This window comes from Terrapene carolina, unplaced genomic scaffold, assembly GCF_002925995.2.
Source record: "Terrapene carolina triunguis isolate 2854851 unplaced genomic scaffold, T_m_triunguis-2.0 Scaffold210, whole genome shotgun sequence".
Taxonomy (NCBI): Eukaryota; Metazoa; Chordata; order Testudines; family Emydidae; genus Terrapene; species Terrapene triunguis.
The window spans coordinates 49882698-49903971 of NW_020664561.1; the positions used below are offsets into that span (position 1 = coordinate 49882698).

The window sequence follows — 21274 nt, forward strand, 5'->3', positions numbered from 1 at the left end:
GGGGGGTTCGCCCCCCTCCCCCCGCCTTCCCCGGCTGCGGGCACGGGGGTGGGTGTGCTTGGGGCCCCGGTTTTGATCCTGGCCCCCAGCTAAGCTACAGGCTGTGACTTTTGCTTGGCACTTGCTGCATCAGGGTGTTGGCAGGTTTGGATGAGCTCGCTAGCTAATCGCTGGGGGGGTTCTCCTGGCGTGGAGCAGGCGGGGGTGCAGGTTCACTGCCTGCAGGGAAGTGTTTAGAGTCACTGAGAATGTGAGCCAGGGGAGAACAAACCTTTAGCATCCCAAAGCTGTAGGGTCATGGGTGTTGTCTGCCGTTAGCTCAGGCGATACAGCCAGCTTTTTTAAGCTTTGACCAGGAAATGCTTTAAGGCAAATATTAAAAGGCTAACATTTAGGCTTAGCTAAAGAGCAAACTTTGACAGGATGGCAGATTGTATTTTCATGTAGTTTTTCTCTCTCTAGAATGTGATTGACTGAAAGTACAATGTTGACTTTGCTGACTTTTGTATTTTTTTTTTTACTATAGATTTCCCTCCTCCCTATGTGTTGGACTAGGCCAGGTTAGTTGGATTCCTGAATATTGCATGTTTCTAGTAGTGCATGGGAAGGGTTGTCGGGATGGAACAGTGAGTGTTTTGTGCTCCTCTTATAGATGCTGGCCACGGTGACTGTGCTTTGGGTGGGAAAGGCGCTCAGGGTGGTGAAGTTTCCAGACTTTGACAGAAATATACCTCGAAAGGTAAAACATTTTTCCCTCATAGTGTCTAATGTAAAATACAGTTCTTACTATCCTTTTAAGGTATAAACACTTTAAAATGTGCATATTCTTTAAAAAGTTCAGTAACATCTAGTGCTGTTAGCTAGACTTGAATGAAAGAATGCTTTTTATTAAAAAAATACCATTTTAAAATACTTTATTCATCAAATATAACATGGTTTCTGCCTTATTACATTATGCAATCCGGCACAGAATTCTGCTATGTAAAGCAGTTGTACTCTGTATTTATTTTTGTGTTCTCATGTATATACCTTTCTCCAAGTTTATGTTGCCATTAATTTTAAAGACCGTATCTATATGCAACCAAAGATGTTCGGTTGATGTTTCACAAACTGTTGCTTAAGATAAATGCATTTTTCAAAAGTGTGTGTGTTGTAACTCATGTTTTAAAGTAGGCTGCACAAATGTTTTTGCTTGTCTCCATATTGAGATGATTCCCTAATTGAAAGCTGTTGTTATAGAGTCGATGCTTTATTATATTATCTGAGGTTTGAATGTGCGTGTGAGAACTAAGCATTTCAGGATTGAAGAACTCTGATCATGTTACTATGTGAATGGGTAGTTTTCTAGCTGTCTAATTTTTTATTGAGTGTTGTCCCTCTTATAATTTTCTAGACGTTTCCACTACCTCTTCTATATTTTGGGAACCAAATCACAGGACTCTTCAGCACAAAGAAACTGAAGTACGGATAACTTTTATTATTTAGTGAGGTTATAATGTGTTATGATTGTACATAAAGGTGAAACTGATCTTTAATATCACCATGGGCTTGATTTGTGGCAATGTAGGGAATGAGGGTTATAACTATTATCTGGCAACTAGTAATCAATGTCTCGTTTCTGGCCTTGGAATGTGCAAGGTTTTTTTTTCTTTTTCTTTTAAAGAGCCATAAATCACAAGATGACACTCTCCTGACTGGCATTTAGTGATCTGTCAGTGTCTCCAATGAAGCTCATTCCTATGATCTTAGAGGAGTCTCTATTCTTACGCTTGAACAGCATCTGGGGAGGCGGAAGGAAAGGAGTGGGGAGAAACTGTACTAAAAGATGCTGGCCTTTGGATCTGCTGGGGTGAAGGGTGGGGCAGGAGAAGGGAGAAAATGGTATGACTTAGCTGATTTGAAGAGACATTATTTTGAGGAGAAGTGGGAAAGAACCCCACAATCAGCTACACATCTATTCATGGAACACTTTTTTCATTCTAATACAACTTGATTATTTACATTGGACTGTGTGAAGCCTTAAGATAAATAGATACATTTGGTAATAAATGTAATCAACCTTCATTTGTTACTCTGGATTTCATAGATTTGAGCTTGAAAATAGCCCTACAAAATCAAATTATTGTTAATCTGTGGAAGTCACATGCTCTATATCCAGCTGGTAGGAGATGGAGATTTTCTCCTGTGAAAAGTTCTTGACAGGTGTAGAAGTACCTTTTGGCTATCAAATTAATGATTTCCAGGAGGGATGCCATGGAATCCTTACTGTTGTGGTAGTTTTGTATAGCTATGATTTTAAACTTTATCTTAGTTCCTATAAAGTAACTTGGTGTCGATTCAAAGTATCACTGTGGGGATGAGCTTGGGGTGTAACATGTCTGTGAAGTTTTATAATTCCCCCCCCCCCCAATTTTAATCTTATTTTTTTTCTTTTGCAGCTTGCCAATGTTCACGGTTCTGAGAAGGTTTTCTATTCTGTTTACAATGTTTGCTGAAGGAATTTTACTCAAGTGAGTTATTTCCAAAACTATCAATCTTTTATTCATATCATTTTTAAGATTGTTAAAGTGGTTGTAACGTTTTAAATAAGCCTTTGCGTGTAGAGGATTTGTGCAGTCAGATTTAGTTGGCCATAAATTGGGCTTTAAAAACATGGGGGCACGGGAGAGAGAGAGCACTGATTAATACATCATTCTCTTTCTAATAAAATAATCTTATGCTAAATGGGTCCTTCACCTTCATGTTTTTATCAAAGGGGAAAAAAATCTAATGCATTAAGTTTATATATTTAACTACATCGCTAAGGGAGGAAAATGTTAAGATTCTTACACTAATAAGGCACTTTCTACGCTGCATCTCTATCATATTTGTCACTAGGCTGACTCTACACGAGGATTATGTCCATATGCCAGATGGTTAACACACAGTTAATTCCCTACAATGGGGGTGTACTGTATTTTGGCAGTCTTGGATGAGGTCAAGTCTCTAGATTAATTGTCTTGATGTAGTTGGATTCTAGCACTGTTCACTTGCCGTGTAAGCAAGATCATTAACTCTGTGTGTATAGGTAGGTTTGTCAGTCTTCCTACCCTGTAATTCTTTGGGTAGGAGGCTATCCCAAAATGACTTACACCACATCGTACGAGGGTAACCCACTCTGTGTATTATTGATGGCCTGTCCCCTTTCTCCCCCTCCCCTCCAGAATGTCTCCTATTCACAGGCTAGTCGGTGTTAGTGGCCAGTCACCAGAGCATTATGGTATTTTTCTGGTCCACAGTGATAATAGCTCACAAATGAATGTTCAGGTTATCTAATACTGGGGCTAGTTCTGCAACGCCAATCTGAAATCTTTAACTATAGTGGGCTCAGATAGCACTTACTAAAGTGTTACACCCCATCAGTCCTAATTAAAAAATCAGAAGTATTCTGCTCTTCCAGAATTTCTGATCTTTGCTCCTTATATGTTGATTCTGCACCAGGCAGTCTGAATTGTGACCAGAGCAAATGCTTTCCCCTTAGTACTAGAAATGGCACTGCGACGTCAAAATTGAACTGTGATTATGAGTGATAGTAAGGTTCTTGTATCTTTTTTTTTCTTTTTTCAGGAAGAAATTTTCTTGGGGCATTCAAATGACAGTGTTTGCAATGATAATTGGTGCATTTGTAGCTGCTAGGTAAGACTTCAAGCTTTTGTCCCTTCCGCTTTATATTACACAGCTTTTTACAGTTTATATTATTTGTCTTTTTAAATGGCTTGTACAGAGTATGCTGGTTAGTTTACAAAGTTAATTAGAATTCATAAACTGTAACAATTTAACGGTAGCACTTACATGATGAAATCCTGCCGGCATGTTCTGCAATAGATAGATCAGCTAGAAACTTCTAAACTTAAAAGCATAACTTGTCCTTGTTCAGCTTCCATTTTTTCCACTGTCTGGGATGGTTATGGTGAAGCCTTCATGTAGATAATGGTAGAATGGGGGTCTGCACTTGAAGTTCTGCTGTTTTGGTTAGGGGTGTGACTTATAATTATACCAGTAAAAGCCCTAGTGTGGATGCAGTTATATTGATATAAAGGTGCCTTTTACCACTATAACGTATTCCCCTTCTAGTAGGTAAATAAAGTATACTGGTACAAGTACCTTTATATCAGTATAAGTGAAAACAATACAATTTTCTAGTGTAAACAAGGCTTAAGTCATCATGTCAAAGCTTAATTTTAAAATATTTTATGATCCTTTTAAATGGAAATTGCTAAAGTTGTGCAAAACATTGAATTTCATTGTCAGGGCAAGGTGAGTGGAAAAACTCACTTGTTCACTTGTGAGAAGAGTAGATGGCTAGTTAATGGCCTAATGTTTGTATGTTTTCATTCAAAAAAAAAAGTCCAGAACTGGAGAAAATGGCTTCCGGTCCCAGACTAAAGCCCCCATCCTCAAACACTTACGTATGTGCTGGACTTTACTATCAGGAGTAGTTCCACTGATTTCAAGCTCATGCTAGTAAAGTTAAGCATGTGTAAACATTTGTGGCATTTATGGGATTGGGGCCTTAGTTTGTACAATTAGTGATACTGAATGCAGCATTTATTATATTGAGTCTTAGCTCAGTGCCTCAAATGCAGAGGCTAGCCTGCCAGGTAAGCTCACTGGAAACGCCTTTTCTACATGGAACTTATCAGACAAAATATAACATGGAGGAGTTTTATTAATGTTACACTCTGAGCAATTTAAATTCTTAATTTCCCCCTCCAGTGCTGACTTGGCATTTGATCTAGAAGGATATATTTTTATCCTGATTAATGATGTCTTGACAGCTGCAAATGGTGCATATGTAAAACAGAAACTGGATTCAAAGGTAGGCTGACTTCAATTTTCACTTTAAGAATGACATTATTGTGTTGCAAAGTAACAGCTAATCTACAACACTGCCACTTTTAAAATTTTGAACATTATGGGTTAATGAATAGAAAGCTAATTGTTGGAGACCGAAAATGTGAGTGTATTCTGCAGCTGGTAATATGGTGTTTGGATGAACTGTTTATTTCCCCAGGTATTGTGCTCTGTCACTGAACTCATCACATCTTGTCACTATTATTTAAAGTAAAACTTTTGTAGCTCCTTATTCTTGTGTTTGTCCTGAACAATATTTTTCTGGATCTTAACTTGACACTTCTGTTTTATTTGCAAATACAGATGCATGTATTTTGAAATAAGCTGTAAATTCAGTTTGATCAAACTGTAAGCATAACCAATTCACTGTTGTTGGAGCTATATTTATTTGTATCTGGGTGAAATAATAGATTTGTCTATTTAGCTACAAAGTCAGGGTCATTTAAAAGAATTAAAAACCTGGTTCTTCACTAGACAGTGAACTGACCACATCCTCCCTCCCACTGCTTTCAAAGGCAGGGAGAGCTGATATGTCAGCCTATTCTACCCTTTTTTCTGCAGCCAGACCTGGAAATGAACTTCTGTCCTTATTGTTGCAACTGTGTAGTTTTTTAACACAGGCTGAGGGATGCTCTATAGTGTACTTTGGGGCAATTGGGAATCCCTGTTCATCTCCTTATAAACACTAAACATACATGTGCTGTATTCTGTTAGAGTCTCAGCTGTATTGCCAAGTTCCTAGTAGTTCAGCATCTGGGAAAGAGAAACTGATTGTTTAGGCTACCCTGAAAGTACAAGGATGAGCTTATCAGATGTTCACAACATACAGTGTGAGGGCTAAGTGTAACTTTTAACTACAAGGTGGAGGACAAACCTTTACATTGCTAGTGAACTCCATTTCTATTAATGTAGCCAGGAAGATACACAAGCCACTGTAAATAATTTTTGGGGCATCTGTTGCCTGTGATATGAAGCATTTTCTTGATTATATTTATTGTGAATGTTGAGTCTGTTCCTTAAAATGCTTTACTTCGTCGTCGTCTTCTCCTTTTTCTTCCTGTGATGAAGTTACATGTTTTTGTGTAGCATAGAATATTTTGAGCGTAGGAGAAGGCATCTTGTGTGTGAATAAGGTGGCTTATGTCACCAGTCTGCTGCTATGGGAAATGACAAAATATCATGCAAACTATTGAGCTAGGTATGGGTGTATCTGTTCTTCTGCATGCTGTCATAAACCATTTTAGCATTATAAACATATCCTGCAATCTTAAAGTGCTGCAGGGCATAGCTGCAATCTGTTTGACAGTGAAGACACTTCCATTTGATCAATGATAACTATAACCAGGTTTCCAAACCTGCTGGATGGAAGTCAAACTAGGTAAAAGTATTGCCTAATGAACAAAATATAAGGGAGAATTTTACAAGTCTGATAAACAGTGCTCCATCAAGCCTGCTGGAGGTACACTCTTCTTTCTGTCTATATTGGGAATTGGTCTGTGTTTGAGATACCTCATGTCAAAACTCTGCCAACAATGCACCTTGCCTACTCTCTCAGAAAATTATTATTGAATGCTTTGGCTGCTGGTGTAAACAGGGCCAAACCATAATGATGCAGAAAACTCAACCAGAATGAGGGCTCAGTCATGATTCCTGCTTCAGGTGTCCAAGAGAGACAAATGGGTGAGGTAATATCTTTTATTGGACCAATTTCTGTTGGGGAGAGAGACAGGCTTTTAAGCTACACAGCGCTCTTCTTCAGGTCCAACACAGTTTGGCTCTGTCTACATCCGTGGTTGGTTGTGGGGCCCATGGAGGTCATTTACTTAGAGGGTGCCCAGGCATTGCTCATATTCTGATGAACACCTGACCTCTCTGTCTTCTCTGTGAATTCCAAACCAAATTGCTTTCTCTACCTGAAATGAAACATGGCTGTGTCCCTGAAAGTGTGCATGAGTTTTTAAGACCCGAATATTGATGGTTGTTAATATTTCAGCAATGCCTTTATGGGTCTCTGAAAGAACATCCAAGCACAGAATTCGCCCAGTGGTTCTAAAAGTATCATATGCAAGACAGGTTTATTTCATAATATTTAAAATGTCCATGTTTCACTTCTAACTATGCAGGTATACCACATTCATTTCACTGATGAGACCTGGTTTTGTGTAGCTTTATGTATAAGTTTTTATGTCTCTGTTTTGTGGAGCCAACCTAAATACGCAACTATTTCCTGTTCCTAGGAGCTGGGAAAGTATGGTCTGCTTTATTACAATGCACTGTTTATGATTCTTCCCACCTTGGCCATAGCCTATTTCACAGGAGATGCGCAAAAGGTAGGAGGACTCTTGTTCCATATTGCAAGTCTTTAGTTGCACAGTAAACGTTTTCTGTCAAATATATGCTTCTGTATTGCTAGAGAAAATGGGGTTTGGTTTTTTTGCTATTCATCATAACTCAGATGTGAATGCAGAATGACTTTCTATTTCCTGTAACTTATCAACTTGTTTTTGTTTGCTTTTCTACAAAATTTGCCATTTATATGTAAATGTAAAACTATACTATATAGTTTGGCCCCCTGCTCTGTTTGTAAATTGTATATGGCATGTACTGAATTTGGATGTAAGGGATCATTTTTGGAGGGAGGACTGAAGAAACCACAGAAGTTCCCTATAAAATTAAGTATAAAGAGTTAAGAGAATTAGTGACTGTTGAAAAGAGACACCTTATTTCTGATGAAATCCATGGAATGGCTTTATACTGATCTTCATAAGGACTAAGTAATTCCTTTTTCCTAAAGAGGAATGGAATAATTAAAACCAAGTACTAGGAAGAAGTGGAGACTTCAGAGTAGGTTTATTGCTGATCAGCTTGTACTAGAAAGATGAAACACTGCAGACTTCTTGGATTTTTTTTTCTTTTTGAATTGTAGAGGTAGTTGGTTTTTTATGATGGATTTTGAACACTGTAAATATTAATATTTGCTAATATCAACTCACCAGTATATTGCCTGACTGCCTGCAGATCAATGCGTTTAACATCTGTATGCAAATTTAGAACTTACTTACATGCAAGTGTGCTTAATTTGTTCTTCTAGGACTGACAAAAGCATTGATCTTGCATACCGCTTAGTAAAATAAATTGATATATCTTCCCCCCAAATTGATACTACTTGAAACTTTCACCCATAGATAGCTTATACTAAAAAGTGAAATGGTGGAGCAGCTAAATATTGGGGATGGTGGGAGGAATGTCCTTTATCATTCACATGGAAGGAATTTATATGGGTAATGCCAATTAATATTAATACCAGTTAGATGAGTAAATCTCTTGCATATCAGTAGAGAAAACAGATAATCATAGAAAGCAATTACTAGCATTGTTTCTTTAATAAAATCACAAGCCACATACACTTACTATAAACTATTTTGGGATGTTTGTGATGCTGCATAGACATTTAAATAGGGAAGTCTTGTGATCTAAAGCTATATCTACTAGTTGGAATATCTTTTTTCTGTTTAATTAGAAGTTTAATGTAACTAATAATCAATGCTGGCAATGGCTTAGATCATGAGTATATGAAAACTGGGTGTGAACAGAAAAGATTTCAGAGTGTCTTTCCGTGCTCCCCACCTCACCCCCACTCCTCTTTGAGATAGGCCAAAGGCAACTCAGCTGGAATATATTTGAGGAAAATGTACTCATTTATAAATCGGAGCCAACAAACGTGGAGTTGAATGTCAGCTTTGTGCTACTCTGTAGAGTCTGTGTATTCACAGTATGTGTCGAAACCTCCTCTTCCCAATTTTTTGAATAAACTTTCTTTTGCTCTCTGAAAAAGGTCTTGGCAATGAAGGTGAACAAAGACTTATTCTGTTTAACTTAGTCCCAGGAAATTCACCATTCACGAGGTTATGAAACTTTATTTAATAAATGCGTATGTTTATTTCGATGTTTTTTCTAAAGCATATCATTGTACTAATTTTTTTTTGCATTCTTTGCTAATCCAAAAATGCATTAGTAAAACAATAATAAAAAGTGTAGCCACAGGAGGAGAGTGGCCGTCAGTTATGTGAAGATGCTCAAAAAACTGGATTTTTGTGGAGGGTTAATTATCAGACAAAAAGATTTCAGATCCATAGGAAAATGTTTGTAATAAAAGTTGATAACATTTTCCCATTATCAAAGCATGTAAATGATTTGTCATGGTTATACGTAGTGTTTCATTAATCCATGTCAAAGGTACCGACATCTTGTTGAATTCCCAGTTACACAGCAGGCAGACATGGCTATGTGCTGAGCGCAAGCAAAATTTACATCTAAATAATTCCTGGCAATGAAGTGAATAAATCTCAGTGAAGCTGGTAGGTTTAAGTTTCTTTAACTGGCTTTTTTTTATGTCCATTTCAAGTATGTACATGGCCCCCCACTTCATCTGTCTCTGAGTGCCTCACAATCTTTCATGTGTTTATTCTCACAACACCTGTGTGAAATACTGCTATAGTATTCTGTACTATTATCCCCATTTTACAGATGGGAACTGAGGTTCAGTTCCCAAGTGACTTGCGTGAGGTCACACAGGAAGTATATGGTGGATCAGGGAATTGAACCCAGGTATCCCAAGTTCTTCACTAGGACACTAACCACTGGCCCATCCTTCCACTCTAAAATACTTTAAAGGGGACATTATGTGGTAAATTGGGAAGTTTATCCAGCCAGAGACCCTTCTAATACCACACAGGCATGGGGGAGAGAACCTGTGTTTTCTCTAGTACTGACTTGGGTGTTTGTGCATATTTATATTTAAAAAATAAATAAAAATGCTTCTGGCATGGGGGCCTGTTGCTTTAAATTGGAAATGTTAGTTTTCAGGCATCTGACATGACTATTGCTAAATGTCTGAAGTTATCTGGCCAGTTGTGCGGTTGTCGGTCATCCAGAGAAATAATGATCAATATAGGATCTTAGATTGTGGGGAGGCTTTTAAGCATTACTGTAGTGTTTAATGCTAAGCTCTGCTGGATGTTAATATTTGTTGTTGTATGTGTACAGCTATATGTCTGTAGAGCATTTTTAATTATAGATGCTTTCCACCTCAAACCTACTGCTGAGTTACAGTATACAAAGGAGGTGCGTGCGGTTAGGATAGCTTTGAAATGGAATCTATAGTTGGCCTTAGATCTATTTACAAAGAAAATGAGATTCTAGAGCAGTTGTGTCAGCAGGGACATGCAAGATAAACCCCAAGGGAGAGATTCTGCTCTTCTCAGAATATCTTAGAACAGAGGCTGTACGCTCAGTACTATTTCCCTCAACTAGGCAGAAACCAGACTAGAACTAAATTGAGCTTTGGTGATTGTCAAAGCTATGCTTCCATGGAGAAGTCTGTCATCAGATGGCTACATAATAGAAATCAGGACATGTACTAATGTAAGACTTCTACTTGAACAAAACCAACTCAGAACAGTATAGTTAAGATAGGCAAAGAAAGCAAGAGACTTTTCCCCATCCTAGGGCTTGTCTTTACTACCGGGAAGATGAACATTGCTGCAATCGATGCAGTGGGTGTCGATTTAGCAGGTCTAGATGCGATAAATCGACTGCCGAGCACTCTCCCGTCAACTCGGTACTCCACCAGGGTGAGAGGCGCAGGCGGAGTCGATGGGGGAGCATCAGCCATTGACTTACCGCAGTGAAGACACCGCAGTAAGTAGATCTAAGTACGTTGACTTCAGGTACATTATTCACGTAGCTGAAGTTGCGTAACTGAGATCGATTTCCTCTCCCTCTCCTCCCCCCAGTGTAGAACAGGCCTGAGGTTAGTTGACCGGAGAGCATTTCCTGTAGATGTAGCGCAGTGAAGACACCAGGATAAGTTGACCTAAGCTACGTCGACTCCAGTTACATTGTTCACGTAGCTAGAGTAGCATAACTTAGGTTGACTTACCCCCGTAGTGAAGACTAGCCCCTAGTTAAAACTAAGCAACATTAAGCAGCCATGTAGGTAAACTCAAAGGACATAGAGCCAAACCCATTAATAATGCACTGCTAAATGTTCTGTGAAGCTTAGTTCATTGTCATGTTAACTCTAGCAACCTGTTATCTCCTAGTATCTTATGGCCTCCAGTCATACAAGATAACAGCAAGATGCAGTTCCTGTTCACTCCAAGGAGAACACCTCAGAACTGTTACCGCTGTGTGATCGTTAGCAATATTTAAATCTCCTTCCTGTATTATAGTAATCTTCCCTTTGAATGAATAGGGTTCCTTAATCAGCTGGACTGATTGCTGTTGGAATGACATGAGGCATATTCTCGACAGCAGGGATACTTAACCTCAGTGTTTCAGAGTAGCAGCCGTGTTAGTCTGTATCCGCAAAAAGAACAGGAGTACTTGTGGCACCTTAGAGACTAACAAATTTATTAGAGCATAAGCTTTCGTGGGCTACAGCCCACTTCTTCGGATGCTGTAGCCCACGAAAGCTTATGCTCTAATAAATTTGTTAGTCTCTAAGGTGCCACAAGTACTCCTGTTCTTTAAACCTCAGTGGTTCAGGAGCCCAATTAGCAATCGGCATTACCCAATGAGCCATAGTAGTGTGAATTCATTGTTTCATTCACTATAGTACTATATTATATATACAATTTTTCTCACAGCAAAATAAGTTAACAATTTAGTGGACGTTGAAAACTTCATTGGTTAATAACATAGTCAAAGCATCCTGATTGGTTAAGAAGTTTGATTAATAATTAAATCAGTGTTTTAATATCATGTGCTGCAAAGAGCCTCAGGAGACTCTTGTGGCTCGTGAGCCTCAGTCTGAGTATCGCTGCTCTACAGCGTGGTATTCGCCTACTGGCTCAGGAAGTGAAGCCCCAGGAATTATTTCCTTTTCTCTTCCCTCCCATGTTCCTCCCCACTCACCCCCCAAGTACTCCTGTCTTTCTCACTCCTCCAACTTTCTGCTGATCCCATGGTTGGTTGTTTAGTAGTCTTTGTCTGTTTCATTAAGGTATCTTCTGCTTTTTTTTTTCATGGTTCAGCATTGGCCAAATGTTTGAAGGTGGCACAGGTATTAATGCAGCTAAAAATAACAACAAACAAAGGGTCCCATATGAAGTTAAACTCTGTGCTTCTTGGATTTTTCTGTAAACTAATGTTCCCAGCATCTTTCATTACAAAGAATGGTACAGGCGCCAAATTGCACACCTAAACTTCTAATATGAAATCATCATAGTTCACTTTATTAACCTCTCCACTTTTATTGTGGAACACAATAAAACTATATTTTGTCTTCAGTATTTTCTACCTTGCAATAGGTGGCTATATGGAACAAATAGATTTTTGTGGCATTAGTGTATTGTTCGGTTTGGAAGGATTAGATTTTTATTGGTAAATGTCAATTTTAGTGTACACATACAAACTGATGAAAAAATATTTCCATTGATGAACATTGACGTTTAGATAGGAAAAGTAAGAAAAATATTGCTTGAGAATTTTTAGAGTTTGAATTAAGGATATTTACTTTATATTTTGATATGTGGTGACACTTCGTGTTTTAATGTTTATAAAGCTTTAACTTTTTGAGTCTGTGTCTACTGTCATTAAATAATTATCGCCCCATAATTTCCCACAACTGTGAAAATTTAAATAGATGAAAATAGGGAAAAAATGCTGAACACATAATTTTCAGCAAAAACTGATGTTTATTTTAAGCTTTTTTAATTTATTATCCATAGAAATTAGTTTAAAAAAAATCTAATTCTGCCTAATTATTGTGTAGCATAGGTATTTTTAAAAGCATGTATGTATTTATAATCTGGCACACATACACTTGGAGTGCGTTTGTGTTCATAGATGTAGTATACGTGTTACGGTAATCTTCAGGTATAAAATGGAATAGACATTATACCATTGTGAGACAAATAACTCAATCTCAAAGCCATTCATAATACTACAACTAAGGTTTGATCAGCCAGTTGGCAGCATCTGCTGTGGGTTGGCATTAGTAACTGTTTTCCTGTTCTAAATGTAAATCATTTAGAAACTGATGGACCTCAAATCCCAATAGCAGTATTAGCAACTGCATTTGAATAAGTTGTTACTCTCTTGGGGTATGTCTATGCTGCAGTTAAACACCCGTAGCTGACCTGTGTCTGCTGACTTGGGCTCACTGGGTGGCTTAGTAGCTGTAAAACTGCTGTGTAGATGCTCGGGCTGGAGTCCGGCCTCTGGGACCCCATGAGGGGGAGCATGAATGTCTACACAGCTATTTTTAGCCCATGAGCCTGAGTCAGCTGACCTGGGCCAACCACAGCCCTGCTATGGATCTTTTATTACAGGGTAGAGGTACGCTTGGCACCAGTAAAGAAGTGAAACTTCGTTAATTTTTACAAAAATTTTTTAAAACAGCGGTTCTCAAACTGTGCGTTGGGACCCCAAAGTTTGTCACGACCCCATTTTAATGGGGTCGCCAGGGCTGGCTTAGACTTGCTGGGGCCTGGGGCCGAAGCCCAAACCCCACCACCCGAGGCCAAAGCTGAAGCCTCAGGGCTTCAGCCCTGGGCATCGGGGCTCAAGTTACAGGCCCCCTGCCTGGGACTGAAGCCCTTTGGCTTTGGTCCACCCTGCGCAGGGGTGGTGGAGCTCGGGCTTTTCCCTCCCCCGGGCTCAGGCTTCGATCCCCCTTCCTGGGGTCGTGTAGTAATTTTTGTGGTCAGAAGGGGGTCGCAGTGCAATGAAGTTTGAGAACCCGTGTTCTAAAACAGCATTCAAAATACTGTTTCTGATAGTTTATACAATCACACACTTTAAAATTATCTTCATATGTGTTAGATTTTAATATCTAAGGTGATGCGATCTGTAGTTGAGCTGCTCTTTTGGCTTCAGAATCCCTGAACTACTTTGCAAAGAACTTTGACACAGCTGGAGAACTAAAAGGCTATCCTAAAACACAATTCTATGGAACAATTAATTGTGCATGAACTCACAATTCTCTAAACTGCAGCCTTGTTTTAACACAGATTTTGCCTTGATTTTTTAAAATTATTTAAACAGGTTTTGTTAAACACCTTGAGTTAAACTGGTGCCACTTGAAATATAAACAAGGCAATAGATGCTTAGCGCCGTCAGTGCTAGACGTATTTTTTTTTTTAAATCTATATTTTATTGCTCACATTGTTGGAGCTGCAAAATCATTTCTAAACTGCACACTAACCACTTTCACTATTTCACAAACATCCCCCACGTTCACTATTTATGCTGAATATTGCTGTAAATGGATGACAGAAACAAACTACGTGTCAGCAATTGCTTCTTGAGAAGCTAAGGCTGGGTACTTCTGCCTGCCTCCTTTTCCTGTGTAGACTCATTGGGGAGAGAAAAGAGAAGAGTGAGAGTCCAACAGCGTCTATCCTCTGCTAGTATCTTGAATGCTTCACAAATCTGGCATGGATATAGCAAGAACAAATTATGCCAAACCAACGTAATTTCCTCCTTTGGCAGGATTACTGGCCTAGTGGATAGGGAGGAAGCTATAGATGTGATATCTTGATTTTAGTAAGCCTTTTGACACAGTCCCACATGACATTCTCAAAACAAAGTAGGGAAATGAGGCCTAGATGAATTTACTGTAGGGTGCGTGCACAACAGGTTGAAAGACCATGCTCATAGAGTAGTTATAAATGGTTTGATGTGACACCCTGTAGTTTATCTAGTGTAGTCTCATAGGGGACAGTCCTAGGTCTAGGAGGGCTTTAAACTAGGTTTGACGGGGACAGGTGAGCAAAGCCCACAGGTAAATGGAGAACATGGAGACCTGGGAGATGGGTCGGAAATAGGAGGGAGCGTGGGCTATCATGGCAGAGAGAAAGGAGGGTCAGGGCAAAACTGGGAGGCAAGATCAAATCAGTATCTTAGATGCCTATATACAAATGCGAGAAGTATGGGTAACAAGCAGGAAGAACTGGAAGTGCTAATAAATAAATACAACTATGACATTGTTGGCATCACCGAAACTTGGTGGGATAATACACATGATTGGAATGTTGATATGGATGGGTACATCTTGCTCAGGAAGGATAGACGGGGGAAAAAGGGAGGAGGTGTTGCCTTGTATATTAAAAATGTACACACTTGGACTGAGGTGGAGATGGACATAGGAGACGGAAGTGTTGAGAGTCTCTGGGTTAGGCTAAAAGGGGTAAAAAACAAGGGTGATGTCATCCTAGGGGTCTAACCATCCTAGGCCACCTAACCAGGTGGAAGAGGTGGATGTGGCTTTTTTTAAACAACTAACCAAATCATCCAAAGCCCAAGATCTGGTGGTGATGGGGGACTTCAACTATCCAGATATATGTTGGGAAAATAACACAGCGGGGCACAGACTATCCAATAAGTTCTTGGACTGCATTGCAAACAACTTTTTATTTCAGAAGGTTGAAAAAGCTACTGGGGGGAAGCTGTTCTAGATTTGATTTTAACAAATAGGGAGGAACTCATTGAGAATTTGAAAGTGGAAGGTAGCTTGGGTGAAAGTGATCATGAAATCATAGAGTTCACAATTCTAAGGAAGGGTAGAAGGGACTACAGCAAAATAGAGACAATGGATTTCAGGAAGGCGGATTTTGGTAAGCTCAGAGAGCTGATAGGTAAGGTCCCATGGGAATCAAGACGGGGAAAATGACTGAGGAGAGTTGGCAGTTTTTCAAAGGGACACTATTAAGGGCCCAAAAGCAAGCTATTCCGCTGGGTAGGAAAGATCATCTTGGCTTAACCACGAGATCTTGCATGATCTAAAAAATAAAAAGGAGTCATATAAAAAATGGAAGCTAGGACAAATTACAAAGGATGAATATAGGCAAACAACACAGGAATGTAGGGGCAAGATTAGAAAGGCAAAGGCACAAAATGAGCTCAAACTAGCTATGGGAATAAAGGGAAACAAGAAGACGTTTTATCAATACATTAGAAGCAAGAGGAAGACCAAAAACACAGTAGGCCCACTGCTCAGTGAGGAGGGAGAAACAGTAACAGGAAACTTGGAAATGGCAGAGATGCTTAATGACTTCTTTGTTTCGGTCTTCACCGAGAAGTCTGACCGAATGCCTAACATAGTGAATGCTAATGGGAAGGGGGTAGGTTTAGAAGATAAAATAAAAAAAGAACAAGTTAAAAATCTCTTAGAAAAGTTAGATGCCTGCAAGTCACCAGGGTCTGATGAAATGCATCCTAGAATACTCAAGGAGCTAACAGAGGAGGTATCTGAGCCTCTAGCTATTATCTTTGGAAAATCATGGGAGACAGGAGAGATTCCAGAAGACTGGAAAAGGGCAAACATAGTGCCCATCTACAGAAAGGGAAATAAAAACAACCCAGGAAAAACTAACTGGTCTGTAGTAACTTCTGTGCCAGGGAAGATAATGGAGCAAGTAATTAAGGAAATCATCTGCTGTTGCAAAAAAAGCAAACATGATTCTGGGATGCATTAACAGGTGTGTTGTGAGCAAGACATGAGAAGTCATTCTTCCACTCTACTCTGCGCTGGTTAGGCCTCAACTGGAGTATTGTGTCCAGTTCTGGGCACCGTATTTCAAGAAAGATGTGGAGAAATTGGAGAGGGTCCAGAGAAGAGCAACAAGAATGATTAAAGGTCTAGAGAACATGACCTATGAAGGAAGGCTGAAAGAATTGGGTTTGTTTAGTTTGGAAAAGAGAAGACTGAGAGAGGACATGATAGCAGTCTTCAGGTATCTAAAAGGGAGTCATAAGGAGGTGGGAGAAAACTTGTTCATCTTAGCCTCTAAGGATAGAACAAGAAGTAATGGGCTTAAACTGCAGCAAGGGAGGTTTAGGTTGGACATTAGGAAAAAGTTCGTAACTGTCAGGGTAGTTAAACACTGGAATAAATTGCCTAGGGAGGTTGTGGAATCTCCATCTCTGGAGATATTTAAGAGTAGGTTAGATAAATGTCTATCAGGGATGGTCTAGACAGTATTTGGTCCTGCCATGAGGGCAGGGGACTGGACTCGATGACCTCTCGAGGTCCCTTCCAGTCCTAGAGTCTATGAATCTACTGTGAAGTTTTTATTAATGACTTGGATAATGGAGTAGAGAGTGTGCTTAATGAAAACTGGGAGGGCTTGTAAGCGCTTTGGAGGACAGGATTAGAAGTCATAATCTTGACAAATTGGAGAGTTGGTCTGAATTCAACAAGATGAAATTAAGTGAAGATAAGTGCAAAGCACTTCATTTAGGAAGGAAAAATGAAATGTACAACAACAAAATGGGGAATAACTGACTAGGTGATAGTGCTGCTGAAAAGGATTTGGGGGTTATAGTGGATCATAAATTGAGAATCAACATCGTTAAGCAGCTGCAAAAAAAGGCTGCTGTTCTGGAGTGTATTAACAGGCATGTCATATGTAAGACATGGGACGTAATTGTCCGATTCTGGTTTGCACTGGTGAGGCCTCAGCTGGAATACAATGTCCAGTTCTCGGCACCACACTTTAGGAAAGATGTGCACAAATTGGAGAGTCCAGAGGAGAGCAATAAAAACGATAAAAGGTTTAGAAAACCTGACCTGTGAGGAAAGATGAAAAAAATAGACATGTTTAATCTTGATAAAAGGCAGGCTGGGGGTCGGGGACCTGATAAGTCTTGAAATATGTTAAGATCTGCTATAAAGAGGAGCAATTGATTGTTCTCCATGTCCACTGAAAATAGGACAAAAAGTATTTGGCTTAATCTGCAGCAAGGGGGATTTAGGTTAGATGCTAGGAAATATTTTCTAACTATATAGGTAGTTTAACTCTTGAATAGGCTTTCAAGGAAGGTTGTTCAATCAGCATCATTGGAGGTTTTTAAAAACACCTTTCAGGGATGGTCTAAAAGAGACAGGGTAGGTGAGGTAATATCTTTTACTGAACCAACTTCTGTTGGTGAGAAAGACAAGCTGGTGAACTTACACAGAGCTCCTCTTGAGTTCTGGGCTGACTGACCTGAAAAAGAGCTCTGTGTAAGCTCAACAGCTTTTCTTTCACCAACAGAAGTTGGTCCAGTAAAAGATATTACCTCGCTCACCTTGTCTCTGTAATATCCTGTGACCAACACTGCTACAACTGTGCTGCATACAGGGATGGTCTAAGTTTACTTGGTCCTGCTACAGTGCAGAGGGCTGGCCTCAGTGACCTCTCAAGGTCCCTTTTAGCCTTACGTTCCTCCTGTGATTCTAGAATCTGTTTTCACACTAAGCCGCTGTTCTCAGAAGGCTGTAATAGCGTTGGTGAATGACCTCCTTATGGCCATGATCCTTTAGTGCTCACTTGTGGCTTTCACATTAACTGCGGCAAAACGTTAAAGGATTAAAGTCTACTTCGGAACGTTATTTTTTCATTTTTAAGATTGGATTTGTTTGTTTCAGGCAATGGAATATAAAGGCTGGGCAGATACACTCTTCGTTATACAGTTTACACTCTCATGTGTAATGGGGTAAGGATTTACTTTAACTTTAGTGGTGTTTCCTCCAAGTAGTAGTCTCTCTACTGTATCCCCACCAATAGATACTAAGGAAGGGCCTGCTCTGTAGTCAATATGCACGTAAAACTCCCATTAATGTTAATTGTGGGGAGAATAATCTTTGCAGAGAAGTTCTACTGTTGATAACGTACTAATCAGTAGAAAGTCCAATTTCAGTGGTGGCACAAAATAGTTTGGAGAAAGTTTATTCCTTAAAATGTTGTCTCATGAGTTAGAAATTCAGATGCTACTGTATATTCTGATTTTTTGAGAGACTGCATACCCGTAATGTTTTTTATTTTCTTAAATCTAGCTGTTTTTATGAGCAATGGCATATTTTACTATTTCCTTTTACTCAAACTAGTAGAGACTTACCAACTCTCACTTTGCTAATCTACAAACTTGATTCCACGAACTCCAGTGGTCTTGGCCCGCTTCTTAGTAAGAATTAAATAATAGAGTGTGGTAATGAAGTCATTACTAAGATTTCATTACTTTAAAATATAGTTTGAGACACTTACAAACATAACTTCTTATAAATAAAACTAAAAAATGCCTGTCAAACTAAACTACCTGTAGCATTTGTGCTGTAGTATACTTATGTTTTCTGGTCTGTTTGCTCACTCACTAATTTCCAAAATTTAGTGATCACAAAAGGGTTGCCCTGTTAATGAGAATTAGTGAGGTCCTCCTGTACAATGCAGTATAGTATATAGCGTACATGATAGTGTGGGGACACCGTTGCTGTGTATTTTGACAGATAACTTTACTCCATCGTGAGTTATACAGGTTTTTCCAAACAAGTAGTTCTGGAAACTCTGTAGTATGGCATATAATTAAGAGCAGGGAGAGAGATGGCATTTTAGTATAATAAATGCACCCTCAAATGATGAAAAGCTGAATGTTGTGTTTTGTTTTGTTTTTTTTCTGCTGCAGGTTTATTTTGATGTACTCCACAGTTCTTTGCACTCAGTATAATTCTGCTCTTACAACTACAATAGTTGGCTGTATTAAGGTAAATTTCATAAATCTCTTAAATATTTGTCAAGTTTATTAAGTTTCCATTTCCTGTGTTACAACAGTGCCTGTATGATGCTTACAAAAGCAGCATAAATGTTTATATTCTCAGAGGCTTTTGTATGAGTGGAAGGGGTATAGAGAGCTAAGTAGGAATTTTTGGTAACTTGGAGGATAAAATTAGTCTAGAGAAACCAAGAACAGTAAGCCAAATCTTCATGATTGTCACTCTCAATGCCAATTCAAGGATGTGACCTCCCATTTACTCGCCTGTGGTTCTTACTATGTGTTGTGGGGCACCATAACTAAAGCCCAGCAAAATATTCACACTTATGAATTATGAATAACATTAATAAAAGAAAGGAAAGAAAAAAACCTGTGAGCTATAACCAATGGCTATTTCAGTCACAATCTCTTCTGTATTTCTCTATTATGGAGAGATTACACCATGGAGGATGAGTCTGGGCTCCTGGGGATGTTGTTCCCTAGATAAATTAAGACCAAAGTGTATTATTCTGCAATTCAGTAGAGAGTTCTATCTCAGTGGAGCATAGATAATTATCATAGTTTGTACCTGGGTAAAGGAATTTCATTTAAGGGTTGGTGAATCCTGTTTGGTTATCAGTCCTAACCTAAACAATTTACAGATGGGCAGAGGTAAGTGATCTTAGCTAAATCCTATGAATCTGGAGAAAATATTTAACTTGTTTACTTAAAAGAAGCCATTCAAAAATTACTAATTTAAAATAATAATGTTTCTTAACACACCAAAGCACTTTAAGGAGAGGTTATGAGGCTGGCAATTTACTGAAAATTAAGCATAGGAATCATAGAAATGCAGGACTGGCTGGGACCTTGATAGGTCATCTAGTCCATCCCCTGCACTGAGGCAGGACTAAGGTGTTATCTGCACCATTGCTGACAGGTGTTTGTCTAACATGTTCTTTAAAACCTCCAATGATGGAGATTCCACATCCTCCCTAGGTAATTTATTCCAGTGCTTAATTACCCTGACAGTTAGTAAGTTTTTCCTAATGTCTAACTTGAGTCAACCTTGCTGCAATTTAAGCCCATTACTTCTTGTCCTGTCCTCAGTGGTTAAGGAAAACTATTTATCACCCTTCTCTTTATAACAACCTTTTACGACCATGAAGGCTGTTATGTTCCCCTCAGTTTTCTCTTCTCCAAACTAAACAAACCCATTTTTTCCCCAATATTTCTTCATAGGTCATGTTTTCTAGACCTGTAATCATTTTTGTTGCTCATTTTTACATTCAAATTAAATTCCACTACTTCAGTTTATCAAGGTTAGCTTATGTCGGCTCTCCAGGAGTGCATAGCCTAAACAAGCTGCGGTTTAGCAGGTTTAAGCTGTTACTACTTTACTTACAATAGCATTTCAATAGTCCAGTAAGATCATTACGAGAATAATTTACAACTAATTTGTTGGCAGTGTTTTTGCAAACTTCTTGTCAACCGTGTTAAAAGTCTTGGTGAAGTTATCAGGTTGCAGAAGCAATGCTAGACTAGAGGGTTGCTTCCTTTTCATGCTGTTTTCTGGCTTCTTTGTCATCTCAACTATCTTGTTGCTGCTGCAGTTTGTTTGTAGAGCTGTTGATTTGAAGGTATGAGGTGAACAGGCTGAGCTGAGAACTGAAGTATCCAGTGTCCAAGTCTGTTTTCTTTCTATAGTCTGATGGAAGGTGGAAGACTCACCTCTTTCAGGGGCTTGGCTGGATTCAAATATCAGCTGCTGTCACCTTTCACTTGCTCAATGCCTTCATGGGATGGGCCTGGCAACATATTCAACTTGGGAATATGCCATCTACTAATGCATATGCAGCTGGGTTGT

The 21274-nt window shown here is 39.1% G+C and overlaps 1 protein-coding gene across 4 annotated transcripts in view; it reads left to right on the forward strand.

Moving 5' to 3' along the window:
* LOC112115952 (UDP-N-acetylglucosamine/UDP-glucose/GDP-mannose transporter) overlaps positions 1 to 21274 on the forward strand; it is a 32825-nt gene that overhangs the window by 465 nt on the left and 11086 nt on the right. For all 4 annotated transcript variants that reach the window (XM_024213193.2, XM_026655474.1, XM_026655475.1 and 1 more), the window contains exons 2-10: positions 527 to 560; positions 653 to 739; positions 1394 to 1461; positions 2439 to 2510; positions 3607 to 3675; positions 4756 to 4858; positions 7131 to 7223; positions 18311 to 18378; positions 19342 to 19420. In XM_024213193.2, the coding sequence (XP_024068961.1) occupies positions 527 to 560; positions 653 to 739; positions 1394 to 1461; positions 2439 to 2510; positions 3607 to 3675; positions 4756 to 4858; positions 7131 to 7223; positions 18311 to 18378; positions 19342 to 19420 (673 nt within the window). The remainder of the gene's footprint in view (positions 1 to 526; positions 561 to 652; positions 740 to 1393; positions 1462 to 2438; positions 2511 to 3606; positions 3676 to 4755; positions 4859 to 7130; positions 7224 to 18310; positions 18379 to 19341; positions 19421 to 21274) is intronic.